This window comes from Mustelus asterias, chromosome 13 (assembly GCF_964213995.1).
Source record: "Mustelus asterias chromosome 13, sMusAst1.hap1.1, whole genome shotgun sequence".
NCBI lineage: Eukaryota > Metazoa > Chordata > Chondrichthyes > Carcharhiniformes > Triakidae > Mustelus > Mustelus asterias.
The window spans coordinates 85,189,085-85,203,486 of NC_135813.1; the positions used below are offsets into that span (position 1 = coordinate 85,189,085).

Genomic DNA, 14,402 nt, shown 5'->3' on the forward strand with positions numbered 1-14,402 from the left:
CAATGTGTGAGGTTCTTCAACAGCAGTGGCTATGTTTTATGGTATTTCAGTGATAAACTGCATTTGAATTTGCCCAATGGTAACAAGCTGTAAGGGTCAGCTGACCCAGTAAACTATGTTACCAATAACAAAATAAGGATGTGGTCAGCTGACTCAGTATAAATAAGAATCTGTTGGGAATCGTGGGGAGCTTGAATGGCTGAGGGTGAGGCCTCAAGTTTTGGAGTAATGAAGTTTCTTTATTAAACTTTTTTCTTTGGTTTACAAGTTGGAGTAAGTTTGTTTTATTTTATTGCCTACAACTGAAGAATTCCTTCTGGAGGATCAAGACAGACTGCCATTCCTCCCCTTCCTACTGGTACTGCTTCGTTTCATATCAATTTACCACTCACAAAAAACTTCACATAACAAATGCAAGTGTACACATAGGCATCAATATGTAAAGCAAAACTTAAAAACATAGAAGCAGATTTAAAAGTCCAAGATAAATAGCCCTCTTCCCCACATTAATACACAGCACAATTTCATGTTTGTGTGGCCAAATTCAGTCTTTACATTCAAGCATAGAAATCCTTCAAAAATAACATGGTGGGTATGGTGTAGAGAATGACCAGCACACAGAAGGGAGTAACAGGAATCAGTGATATTTGAAGTTACTAGCTCATACTGCACAAAACTGAATCAGCCCCTATCTATAGTTAAGAAATACCTCCATGGCAGCTTTGCTGATTAAGGAGCCAATTCAGGAATACAGCTCAGAATTTAAGACTAGCAAAAGAAAATAGATTTTGAGAGAAATCTGGCCATTAAACATAGGATATTACACTGACTTAACATCCAGTCACCTGAAATTTGTACTCGGATGACAAAAGGTCTTGGATTTCAGTAAAATATTCTGAGGTGCTGAAAAATTGAACCCTCACTGTCGGTGTAGAATTCCCTCCTTGGTCTAGTCTGTTGCCTCAAGTGTAGCAGCGTATGTGCTGCTAACAGCGGCATGCTGATTCCTCGTTAGGATGCGGCAGACAGTCATGAGATGCCCACTTATTCCATGGGAGTTGCTGAGGCACCAGATAAGCTCATTTTTTATGGCAAAACCCACCCCATGGAGGCGTAATTCCTCTTCTGGGAGGCCATTCCAGAAGGTGTATCTGCCACCATGTTCTTTCAGTTGACCTTCTCCTGCGTACCTCACAAGATAGCAATGTGGATGTCAAAGTGCCTGGGTTCCTGAGTTATGACGGCAATACCAGGTATGGCATTGTTAGGGTTGTCCACAAGGGTCATGCAAGATTTTTTTTAAAATGTTGACTGGTTGTAGCATGCTGACTGCCACTTGGTCTCAACAGAGCAGGGTATTGGACCAATAGCAAGAGGTTTCTAAGACAATTGGAGCCCAGGCTCTTCTGAGACACATGAGCACAGTTGGTACATGGTCATATGCAGGTGTGAATGTGACCTGTAGCCAGGAACGGGCTGCAGCCAAAAATCTGTCAAACCAGTAGTCAGACACAGGCTCAGCGAGAGTGAAATCTCCTAATCATTGCAGTGGTGTGGAAGACTGACCCAAAATACTTTAAATGTTGCATAATATCAGCGGGAGGGAATATTAGCAAGACGGAGACAGAATTTAGGTCTTACAGTATATGCAGTGTAGTCCAGAGCGTAAAATGACTTCTTGATGTCTAGGGGAATCCAAGAATTTGAAGCCACACTTGAAAGATGATGCAGGTCAAGGTTTTTCCCACAAGTTACAGATCAGGAAAGAAGAGGGAAAAAAAGCAGCAGATTCTGGACAGAATGAAGCTTCTATTCCAATGTACTCTAATTCAGAAACATGGTTTAAATGTCTAGTGAGGTCCAAAATTTGAAACCAAATGAGAGAAAATCCACAGCCAAGATTGAGATATTTAACAGACTTAGCAAGATAGGTTGGGAGATGGCTTTAAATCATCAGACAGAGGCTGTTTAAACTAACAACTTGAAAGTTGAAAAACCCATTTGACAGCTGAAAACCAAAGCCCCCTGAGCAAACAGAATCCCTGCCAAGGCAGAGATCTGGGTGACCACTCAAGGGAAATAAATTAAGGAACACCCAAACTGGGGAGGGAGGTCTAGCACCTGGCAATTCTATAACGGTAAGGGAGGGGTGCTGGGGAAGCTGCAAGAGCTGGTGCAGGTGGGGATTTATGAGGAGGCAATTTTGTACAAAATTCAATGATCGAGAGGGACAAGCACGTTGCTAGATGCAGACAGCCCATGACACATGCCCAGCACCTCAAATACAGGACAGTCCCAAGAATCCAGGGCATTTGGTCACCTTGGCAGAGATATGCTCCTGGCATGGCTGCACAACCCCATATTCCTCATCAGAGAACAACAGCGCATGCTGGGATCTCAGGAATTTTGCGCTCAAGATTATATTTAAGGAGAGAGACAAGTCTAATGGTAGTAATGACAGAGGTGTGTCTCTGCTGTCTGACATCATTGCATGATTGTCCACAACCAACAGCCAAGGAACTCCTTCCAGAGTTGCAATGGGATTTTCACTCATCGAGAGGCTCCATAGACATGATTTTCACTACATGGCAAATTCAAGAAAAGTACAAGTACTAACCACTGTGCATGGCCTTTTTCCAGCCTACAAAAGCCTTTAACTTGTCAATTGTCAAAGCTTATAGAGCATCCTCCTCAAATTTTTTCTGACCTCAGGAAATTTGTCACCGTGTCCTGCCTACTCCAGTGACATGCAAACTGTGATCCTCACTAATGGAACCACCAAAAAAACCTATCTACAGCATATTAGCCACAGGCATGGACATAAACTACAGAACAGATGGGAAACTGTTCAACCTATGCCGTATTCAATCCAAAACCAAAATCACTTCCAACCTCAGTCATAGAACTTCAAAATACAAAAGACACTCAGAAGCTGAGTTCCAGATCATCATCAACTCCTTCTCTGAAGCACATGAGAAAATGGGCCATTCACTAAACTCCCATAAAACCAAGGTCCTCTACCAACAAGCTACCACAGCCACCCCTGTTGATCAACAGAGATCCTGGAAAATATTTTCTTCATCTTGGGAGTCTCCTCTCGATAAGATCAGACATAGATGACAAAATTCATCATCGCCTCCAATCTGTCAGCTCAGCCTTCATCTGACTGAGGAAAACAGTATTTGAAGACCAGGATGTCAAACCTGAGACCAAGGTCATGGTTTGCAGAGCAACAGTGATTACTGTACTTCTATATGCTTCAGAGATTTGGACAACTTATAGCAAATACCTCAAAGCACTGGAGAAATACCACCAGCAGTGTCTTCGCAAGATCCTCTAAATCTGATGGCAGGAAAGGCGGTCCAACAGCAGTCCCCCCCTCTCAAGCCAATATTCAAAAACAACTCCATTTGATGGGACATGCAGTTTGTATGCCTGACACCAGACTCCCGAAGCAATTGCTCTACTTAGAATTAGGTTGTAGCATGAGACTAGGGATGCGGTCAAACATATCTGCCAACTCATTAGAGACCCTGACTTCAGACTGACCAAAATGGAGAAGGCTCATTGAAACTGAGATGAGGATGAACTACTTCTCGCAGAGGTGGTGTATTTGTAGAACTCGCTGTCCCACTGCACAATGGAGTCTGAATCGTTAAATGGTTTCAAGAAGGAAATGGATACATTTCTAATTTTAAAAAAAGGATGAGGGGATATGGGGAACAGGTGGGGAAGGATCAGGGAGAGATCAGCCATGATCTGATTGAATGGCAGACCAGGCTCGAAGGGTTGAATTTGCTAGGCTAATCTGCACCTAAATCCTATGTTCCTATGAAGGCATCAATACATTGAAAGGCTTTGTCAGAAACATGCAGAGGTGAAATCAAGGCATCAGAGGAAGTGCACAAATTTCCAAACAATCCATTTTCACAACCCTCCAAGCATTGCCTGCCCCACGTGGCTGGGTCTGCAGATCACACATTGGATTTATCAGCCATCTCCAAACCTATTGAACCAGAGTAGAAACAAGTTATCCTTGATCCTGAGGGACTGCCTAACCTGGTGTTGTTAAACTTCTTACTAAGCAGAGAAGTTCAGAGGACAGAGGTCTCTATCCCATTATTTTCACCTGCATTTGAAACCAGCTCGCAGAAGCATATGGAAAATATTATAACCCACTACACAATCCAGTACCTTCTTTCAACCCTGCTCAACAGTTGGGTGCATATAATCCTTTAGGAGATGGACTGGTGATCTTGAAGGGAAGAGAATTTTAAGGCATTCCAAAATTGAACTTTGAGATTTCACTCAAACTATGATCAATCATACAGTTCTGATAAGGTTATTCTTGTAACTTATTCTGATAAGGTTATATGTGGCATAACTATAAATTTAAGGGACTCACCATTCCTGGACAATATGTCATCCCAGACTGGACAAACCCCATAATAAAGTGAAGCGGTGGCAGTTGATCCTCCCGACACCTGCTCGGTGCTGTTCTGTAAATCACGCATCCCTACATCTTTTGACAATGCTGCCTCATCTGGAGGGTTCAGTCCCACGTCATATCCAAAATGACCATCTCTGTTGGCACTGGCATTTCCAGATGGATGGGACCCGCCAGAACATGCAGCAGAGCTGCTATCAGACACACCCGAGAAGTGGCTACACAATGCATGATCTTCAGGTTTTGCTGAATCGGTGGTGAATTCAGCTGGCCTATCTGCTTCTCCCTCTTCCTAGTGCTCCAACAAAACCTGCGCTAACTTCTTCTCGAAAATGAAGCGGGTTGTTGAGGTTATGGGTCCATAGTTCAATCCAGCATTGAGAATTTCTTGTCTGAGTTCAGTAGGGGTGAGCTGCTTCAGTCTTGTCAAGATAGCTTCCATCCTGTTTTCACCTGCAGAAGAGGGAAAATATTTTTTGAAGAAACTCAAAATGCCAGTCATAACATTGCTCTTATAAACTAACAAGGAGTTCGAGATAACATCTTCAAACTTTCACACTTTTTACTATTGTGTAACATTTGATCCTTTGTAGTGATTTACTTTACAAAAAAGCTCCATGTGATATGTAATAGTATTTCAGAAATTTAGCTGCTGTCCAAAATAGCAAATCCAAGAACTAGATGTGTAGCTTTCCTCCAAAAAGCAGAGTAAAATTAGATTGTATTTTTGTCCTCCCCATTCCCTGCCCTACCTTACAATAAAACAAATGCTATTCAGCTCATCATTTAATGCAGTAGTTTAAAAAAGTATTTTGGTTATAAAAGCAAAACACTGTAGATGCTGAAAAATTGAACTAAAACCAGAAAACGTTGGAAATAATCCGATCAAACAGCATCAGTGGGGAGAGGAACAGAATTAATGTTTCAGAACGACGACCTTCGGTCAGCAAACAGGCTTGCTCAAATATACAGACATGTTAAATGCTATTTTGTCACCAACACCTTTGACACCATGACGCAACACACCTCATTGTCTGCAACATCGTCTCATAAACATCAACAGGACACAGCATTTAATGAAACCCTTCTATATATGCTATTTCACATTACCATAAATTTCTTCCTGAATGAAAAAAAATCTAAGACATTACTGTATAAAGTTAAAATCCAACAACAAAAAGATAAGACCTGAAAATATTTCATAGAATAATGCAACTCAGGTGGTGGCCATTTGGCCCATCATGACTGCACCAGCTCTTTGGCAGAGCTTTCCAACTTTTCCCACTCCCCTGTGCTTTCCCCTAAGCTGTGCAAATGTTTCCTTCAAGTATCTACCCAATTCCATTTTGAGACTGGACAGTGAATCTGCTTCCTCCACCCTTTCATTTGCATTTCAGTGCATTCTACATTCTAACAACCTGCCGTGTAACAAAATGTTTCCTCCTGGTGCCTCTGATTCTTTGCCCATAAATCTGTATTATGAACAATGTATGATTTTTATGTATATTATATACATATATATGCATGTGTTAAGGTATAAATGGTTTCAGTTTTTCATTTAGATTTTGTTTATGAACCTTGATGACCGGGAATCTGGAGAGACTTGTGAGAATTGTAACAGAGGTTTCAGGTCTGGGTTTGTTTGCATATCCACATTTTTAATGAGATCTTACAACCTCTGAAGTGAAATGGGGTTAAAAGGGGCTGAAAGTTCAGCGATTTTGGAAACAAAGCACCGAGTAGAAAAGCTTTACTGTTGCCCAGCGACTGTGATCCAGCGAGACAGACATAGAGGAGTTCAGAGAGGAGTTCAGTGTGTATGTCAGAGAAAGAAAACAGAGATTAGAAGCTCTCTTGACAAACATCAAGGCTATTGGGGCAATAGTTAACTGAATAATCAGTCATGGGACTCAGTAATGTGATCAGTTTAGCCTAGGTGCTACTAGAAGACTGAGTTTAGGGAACAAATTTGTTTTCTCAGCAGTTGAAGAAACAATGAGTTTAGCGTACAGTTTTTTGGGGTCTTGGGGAGAGATATAAATTGAGTAAGAAGCATGAAGTGAATGTTCAGGAATTCAGCAGAAAGCAACGTTTCCAGCAGTGCCACCCCTAAATGAGAAGTCTATGTTAAGCTAGTGGTAACTCTTCACCGGTTTGTGTGTGTATAAAAATATTGCTGGGGTAAAAGAATAATGGGAATTTGAATTGCCGTCTAATGTTTGTATTGAAATCTTTCCAACATTTTTGTCCGATGTAATATTACTCCATTTTCTTGTTTTAAAAGTTAATCAGCAGACTCCTGCGAATTTGTTCAGTAACTTGCCTCCACAGTTTCCAAAATAAAGTTAGAGTCCAATAAGCCAGATTTCAGTCTAAGATCGGATTTGTTCAGTATTACCAGCAGCAGGGGTCATAACATCTGTGTCTTCTGGTTACCATCCTCCTGTCCAATTTTCTCCTTATTTACCCTATCTAAACCAATATTTTGAACACTTCTTAATCAGGCTGGTCTTAGGAGAACAAGCCCAGTTTCTCCAGTCTCCCCTCAAAACTGAAGCTCTTCATCCCTTGTATCATTCAAATAAGCTTCTTCTACAACTTCTCCAAAGCGTTGACATCCTTCTCAAAGTATGGTGTCCAGAAGTAAACGTAATACTCCAACTTAGGCTCTAACCAGTGCTTTATCAAAGTTTAGCTTTTGTACTCAATGCCTCTATTGATAAAACCAAAGATTCCACGTGCTTTTAAACAGCTTTTGCTTGTTTTATTTTCCAGAATTAATGTATCTGAAGATTGAATGACATGCATCATAAGTCAGCTGTCTTCAAGGATCCTTTTCCACAATAACTGTGAATTAAATGTTCATCTTACAAGATCACAAACTGCCTCTAAACATGGAATATCTAATATAGTTTTTGTCCACCCACACTTGCATCTTTTTTTAAAAAACTGTTTGATATTCCAGACTTCCCAAAACAAAATTGCTACCTACAATGGATCCTTTATCTTAGTGTCATGGAAATTCTCTTTTTTTAAAGCAAAATGTTTTTGTGCATTAAAATACATTTCTGATTCTTTTTGTATTGCAATAAAGGGAGTCTGCAACCTTTAAATGTGGGTCCTAGGAGTAATCTCCTACAGAAGGAGGTTTAAAACAACATTGAATCATAAATCGCTTCTAACTTTTCAACTGACCTGCGATTTAACTATTGCCTCATCTATACATTTGGCACTAATTTGGGAGCGTGGGGAGGAGAAAATTGCCAGTCAATATGATAAGTAGTGGACTCAGTTTCTATTTTGTCCAACCCACCATGATCATTCTCTGCATAGTTACCATCTCTTTTCTTTAAACCATCTTGATTTTTTTTTACAGTTATTAGATCATGCCAACATTCATGAGAACATTCACAGACTGCTTTGTGCAATGCTGTAGTCTTACTTTGGCAAGTAACATGAGAATGTTGGGCAAATTCACTTTTTCCATTTATGCAGAAGCTTTTTGAGAAAGTGACCGAATTCAGTATATTTATTTACCAACTATATCATCCCTACACATCAGTGAGAGGAATTTGTAACATATCAACAACAAGACTAAATTTATTTTGTATACAATGTAAATAAAATTACTTTTGCCAACCAACAGTCATCTTAATGCTAATTATAATGCTCTTCCTTATTGCGACTATTATGGCAAGGACACTGGGTTGACTAGCAGTAGATACAGGGCAGCAATTCAAATCATGAGGGTTGAGGTGACAAAGTAAGCTGCTGCAGCAAAGTTCCAGCAATCTGTCAACTGAACCCTGGAATTGGAAAATTGTCTGCAATCTTCTGTTTGACATCTAGTATTGTTATATACGTGCTTTCTCCTTTTGATTTTGCAAGATAGTTCATGGTAATCACTTGCATTACTGGATTACTGTACAAAGCTCAATGTCCTCCATAGAATTGTTCAAGTTTGTGTCCCCTTTTTTAAAAAAACTGTTCTATTTACTGTAAGTACCAGACAGAACAATTTTCCTAAAATGTTCCATTTTCTGCCCGTCTCTTGCAGTTCCCAGGCTGTACACACAGCTTCCTTATAGAGTTAACTAAGAACAGCACAATGCTACAAATCATCCATGAAAGAAAGGTAGGAGAAGGTCTCGAGAAACAGATGGACAGGGCTGTGGATTAGTCTCTTTTTAATCTGAAACCCAAGACTGGCATAAAGTTTTAATTCCCTCTCCAGATGTTTTCACATTATGCACAGTTGAAGAAACATTAGTCTTGCACTTGGATCTGTCCCATTTTGAAATTTGATGGAATGATTCAATGGTAGTAAGGTAGGTTAGAAAGCCATTCTTCCTGGATAGGAAATTGTACTGGGTCACACACATCCCATGTTAGATTCCTGATTAGTGCACAGTTAAGTGCTCTTAAAGATAACAATTAGGCCACAATTGAATGCGTATTCAATTGGCTTTATGACCTCTTTAACAAATAACCTGCCAACATTCTTCAGCCACACATGAGGAATAGCTACTCAGATAAGATATTGGAGTGTTGCCAGCACCTTTAGGAAAAAAATATAAAACTTCTAACTTAAATTATTTTATTTGCACAATATTTCCAGTCGTATTGCCAGTCAGGTTTACAAGACAAAAATTATTCTGGAGGAACATTTCATTTTGTGCTGTTGGTTAGTAATTCTCCAAACACTTTGGCAATTCAATTCCAAGTTTTCAACTATATTCAATGCATAGTAGAATACATCACCCCCAAAGCATTCAGACTCGGAATGATTCAACACATGGATGTGCAAGCTTTAATTCAGCCTTTTTCTTACCAACAAATGCTGATAATAAATTGGTTCTTTTTTAAAAGCTGTGAGCATAAAGCAAAGCAGTGGCATTTACATAGTACCTTTCGTGACCTCAGGCTGTCCCCAAACACTTTACAGCCATGGCTTGTCATCTGGAGCTGAACACTCACCGCATGCTATACTCAACAGGAAAGAACAAACCACAAAAGGTGGGTGGGTGGGGTGGGGGAATCTTTTTTCAACGACTTCACTCTTTGGAGTAGCTGGTCCTCGGCATTCAAGACCATCAGAAACCAGGCAACTCCTAGGCCGTGGGGCATCAAACTCAGATGATTTGGGTATTCAGCAGCAAGGCAGTATGGGGACTGAAGCACAGAGCATAAAAAGGCAAAAGCAGCAACTGGCAAAAGTGATGGTGGAAACCACATTCCAAGGAGGGAGATTAACCAACTCTCCAGTTGATGAAACACTCTTCCATTATTCTCAGCAGCCCATCTTTTATCTCAATAGTCCAATTTCTTTTTTAAAAATACCACTTTCTTAGCACAAGTGGCTGGTGGTGTCACTGCAGGATTATCCAGAAGTATCCAACATATGGTGGCAAGTGTAAATCTGCATGCGATTGATGCTGACTTACAGAATGCAGAATATGTATCGTAGGAATTGCACATAGGAGTTAGCAATTCCAGAGCCATCTGCCATATAGCCTCTCAAACAGCTGCCAAATAGGCCTCCGTGTTCAATGTCACCAACTCACTGGGCAGCATAGCAGATAATCTTAGCCAAATGAGGAATGTGCTTGGAACAAGCTTCCAAATGCCCCTATCATAGGGTCTACTCACCACAGAGCAAGGAGTGCAGTGACAAGCCAGAACTGGCAACTGTACAACTGCTGTCTGAAGAATGACAGCACAACTTTATCAATTCCCACCCATACCAATACCAAGAAAAGGTGGGCTGGGCTCAGCCAACTCCACAGCAGGAGATTACCAGTGGCCTGCACTTCAAGCTATCAACTGCCAACCTGTTTCTTGGAATATGCCACTGAAACACAGCTGCAACCCCTCCCCAGTCTCATGTTAGAATATCCTTGATCTCATGAAGCTAACAGAATTTGGTGACATAAGGAAAACATATGACTTTATTGGAAAATCACTTACTATAGCTTCCTTGCCATGAGGTCTAAACAAAGAGCAAGATCATGAGATGTCACATCACTTCCTATGATGAGGTAATATTGTGCCAATCAGCATATCACAGCTAGAATTAACCCTTTAAAGTACATCCCCCCCCACCCTTGTCTCTGATTCTCCTCATTATATACATCTCTGATTTCATTTTTTTTAAATATAGAAACAAATACTGTGGCAGTTTCACAAGCCTTGCTGAAGCCAGTGGAGGTACTGTACTTAGAGTTCCAGAAGGCATTTGATAAGTTACCACAAAGATTATTAAATAAAATAAAAGCTCATGGTATCGGGGTAACATATTGTTTTGGATTGAAGATTGGCTGGCTAACAGGCATAAATGGGTCTTTTTCTAAAAGGATGTGACAAGTGGTGTGCCACAGAGATCAGTTCTGAGGCCACAATGTTTTACAATTCATGTACATGATTTGGATGAAGGGACTGAAGGTATGGTTGTTAAATTTGCTGTCGACAGAAAAATAGGTAGGAAAGTAAAATATGAAGAGGGCATAAGGGACGTTGATTAAGAGAGTGGGCAAAAATCTGGCAAATAGGAGTATAATGTAGACAAATGTGAAATAGTCAATTTTGGCAGGAAGGTTAAAAGAGAAGCTTATTATCTAAATGGTGAGAGATTGCAGAACTCTGAGGTGTAAAAGGAACTGGATATCCGGGTTCATGAATCACAAAAGGTTGGTATAGAGATACTGCAAATAATAAGAAAAGCTAATAGAATGTTACCATTTTTCATGAGCGGAATTCACTACAAAAGTAATGAAGATATGCTTCAGTTGCACAGGGCATTGATGAGACCACATTTGGAGTACTGTGTACACTTCTTGTCTCCTTATTCAAGGAAAAATGTAAATGCGTTAGCAGTTCAGTGAAGGTTAACTAGACTAATACCAGGAATGGGTGGGGTGTCATAGGAGGAAAGGTTTGAGATGTTAGGTTTGTATCCACTAGAGTTTAGAAGAGTAACAGGCAACTTGATTGAAACCTTTAAGACCCTGAAGGATATTAACAGGATGGGTATGAGTGGATGATTTCTCTTGTCAGAGAATCTAGAACCAGGGGTCACTGTTTAAAAATGTGTCATTCATTTAAGACAGAGATGAGGAGAATTTCTTTCTCTACTACATTGAGGTGTCCCCTCCGCTCATAGTACAGTTTGAGAATGGGATCATGTGGCATGTATGTTTGCCATCTTTTGATGCAGTACTCTCGCCTGAGCACATTCTTCACCAGGTTTCTGTACATCCAATTCCATTCTGTTGCTTGAGTTGTGGTTGATATTGCAAAGGTTACCTCTCCAACAAGGACTACACCACCTTGTTCAGGCCTTACCACTGGGTTAAGAGACAAAGCATCTTGTAACTTGCTGTTATCTCATCTTCCTGTCTTTGCACCAAACCTCACCATCCTCAGTCTGAATCATTGTACTTGTGGAGGCATTTTTGCTAACTCTCTAGCATTTAAGACTGCCAATAAGAGGTTTGTGGTTGTCTCTATCTGTAATTGTTATGGCACACGAGGACATTTGGCCTATCGTGTTTGCACCGAATCTCCAAATGAGCATTGTGACTCATTGCCATTCCCCAGCCTTTTTCCCATGCCCCTGCACATGTGCCCTCTTGCATGCCTCAGTTGAACTTGCGACCACCACAATTCCAGGCAGTGCATTCCAGACCCAAACTACTTGTGTGAGTTTTTTCTCACATCACATTTGCTTCTTTTGCAAATCACTTTAAATCTGTGCCCCCCATTCTTGATTGTTTTATGAGCAGAAATAGTTGCTCCTTATCTACTTTGTCCATTTTTCTAACATCTCTATCAAATCTCTTAGCTGCCTTCTTCTCCCAAAGGAGAACAGTCCCAACCTCTCCAATCTATCCTCATAATTGAAACTTCTCAGCACTGGAACCAATGTGTTCACATCCTTCCTATAATGTGATGCCCAGAACTGTACACAATATTCCAGCTGAGGTCCAACTAGTGTCTTGTATAAGTTCAGCATAACCTCCTTGCTCTTGTACTCTATGCCCCTATTACTAAAGCCCAAAATACCATATGATTTATTAACCATTCTCTCCATCTCAGTCCAAAGATGTGCGGGTTAAGTTGATTGGCTAGGTTAAAAATTGCCCCTTAGAGTCCTAAGATGCGTAGGTGAGAGGGATTAGCGGGTCAATATGTGAGGGTCGGGCCTGGGTGGGATTGTAGTCGGTGCAGACTCGATGGGCCAAATGGCCTCCTTCTGCACTGTAGGGTTTCTACGATTTCTATGATCTGTCCTGACACCTTTAATGATCTGCACTCCTTTAAGAATTTTACCCTTTATTTTATATTCATCATAGAAATCATAGAAACCCTACAGTGCAGAAGGAGGCCATTCGGCCCATTGAGTCTGCATCGACCACAATCCCACCCAGGCCCTACCCCCACATATTTTACCCACTAATCCCTCTAACCTACGCATCCCAGGACTCTAAGGGGCAATTTTTAACCTGGCCAATCAACCTAACCCGCACATCTTTGGACTCTCCATTTGTCTCTCCATTTCCTACCAAAATGCATCACCTCATACTTCGTCGCGTTGAACCTCATCTGCAACCTACCTGCCCACTTCACCAACTTTTCTATGTCCGTTTGAAGTTCTACATTGTCCTCTTCACAGTTTACAACATTTCCAGGATCTGTGTCATCTGCAAATGTTGAAATTGTCCCGTGCTCACCAAGATCTAGATCATTAATATATATCAGGAAAAGCAAGAGTCCTAAGACCAAGCCCTGGGTAACATGACTACAAACCTTCCTCCAGCCTGAAAAATATCCACTGATCATTACGCTTTGCTTTCTATTATTCAGCCAATGTTGTATCCACGTCATTACTGTCTCTTTTATTCCATGAGCTATAACTTTTCTCATTAGTTAGCTGTGCGGCACTGCATCAAATTCCTTCTGAAAGTCCATGTCCACCACATCAACAGCATCACCCTCATCAACTTTTGGTTACCGCCTCAAAAAAACTCCTGCAAGTAGTTAAACACAATTTCCCATCGAGTCATAGAATCCCTAGTGTAGAAGGAAGCCAATCAGCCTATCAAGTCTGCACGGAGTCTACAAAAGAGCATCTTACCCAGGTCCATTCCCTGCCCTATCCCTGTAACCCCGTGCATTTACCTAATGGCGAATTCACCTTTGGACATTAAGGGCAATTTAGCTTGGGCAATCCACCTAGCCTCCACATCTTTGGACTGTGGGAGGAAACTGGAGCACCCAGAGAAAACCCACACAGACACGGGGAGAACATGCAGATTCCTCAGTCACCCAAGGCCAGAATCAAACCCAAGTCCCTGGTGCTGCTAACCACTGTGCCGCCATCGAATGATTTTAATACTTCTTCAACTTAGCAGATGATTCATCGATTTCTTGTCTAGCAATAATGCTGTCTGCTATCGGGCCTACCAAATACAGCAGTGTGTTAAACTTGTTCAGCTTCTGTCATTTTATGAAGGCCTGAAGCAATTATGAATATTTTTTCTCCATGGTCCCCAGTTATGGGATTGAACTGGGACTTGGGTAAATCCAAGTTGATCTGAAAGAGTGGATTTCTGATCCATGATTAGAAAGTTTTAAAGTGTAGGTTCAGCTTTAAGTAGTAGCTGAAATGCAAAACGATGCCATCATTCCTTTGAGGACGAAGGGTTCCCCCCCTCCCACTTCCTAGTTTTGGCGGGTTCCTACTGCAATGGCATTCGCATTCAGTCCCAAAAAAAAATTTAAACAAAGGAACCAGGCAGACACATGAAGACCAAAGCCAGAATCGAACTCGGATCCCTGGCGTTGTGAGGCAGCAGTGCTAACCACTGTGCCTTTACCTAATCAACCCACATTTTTTCATGTGACTATTAATTCAATCCCTAATATTGTTTCTAGAAGCTTGCCCACACTGATGTTA

At 41.0% G+C, this 14,402-nt stretch overlaps 1 protein-coding gene across 1 annotated transcript in view; it reads right to left on the reverse strand.

Moving 5' to 3' along the window:
- The window catches only part of LOC144502839 (ankyrin repeat and LEM domain-containing protein 2-like), an 80,875-nt gene extending 70,859 nt beyond the window's left edge, over positions 1–10,016 (reverse strand). Inside the window, 2 exon segments of the mRNA XM_078227171.1 lie at positions 4,406–4,900; positions 9,892–10,016. Of these exon segments, the coding sequence (XP_078083297.1) occupies positions 4,406–4,900; positions 9,892–9,949 (553 nt within the window). The 5' untranslated portion in view covers positions 9,950–10,016.
- Between the last annotated feature and the right edge of the window lie 4,386 nt (positions 10,017–14,402).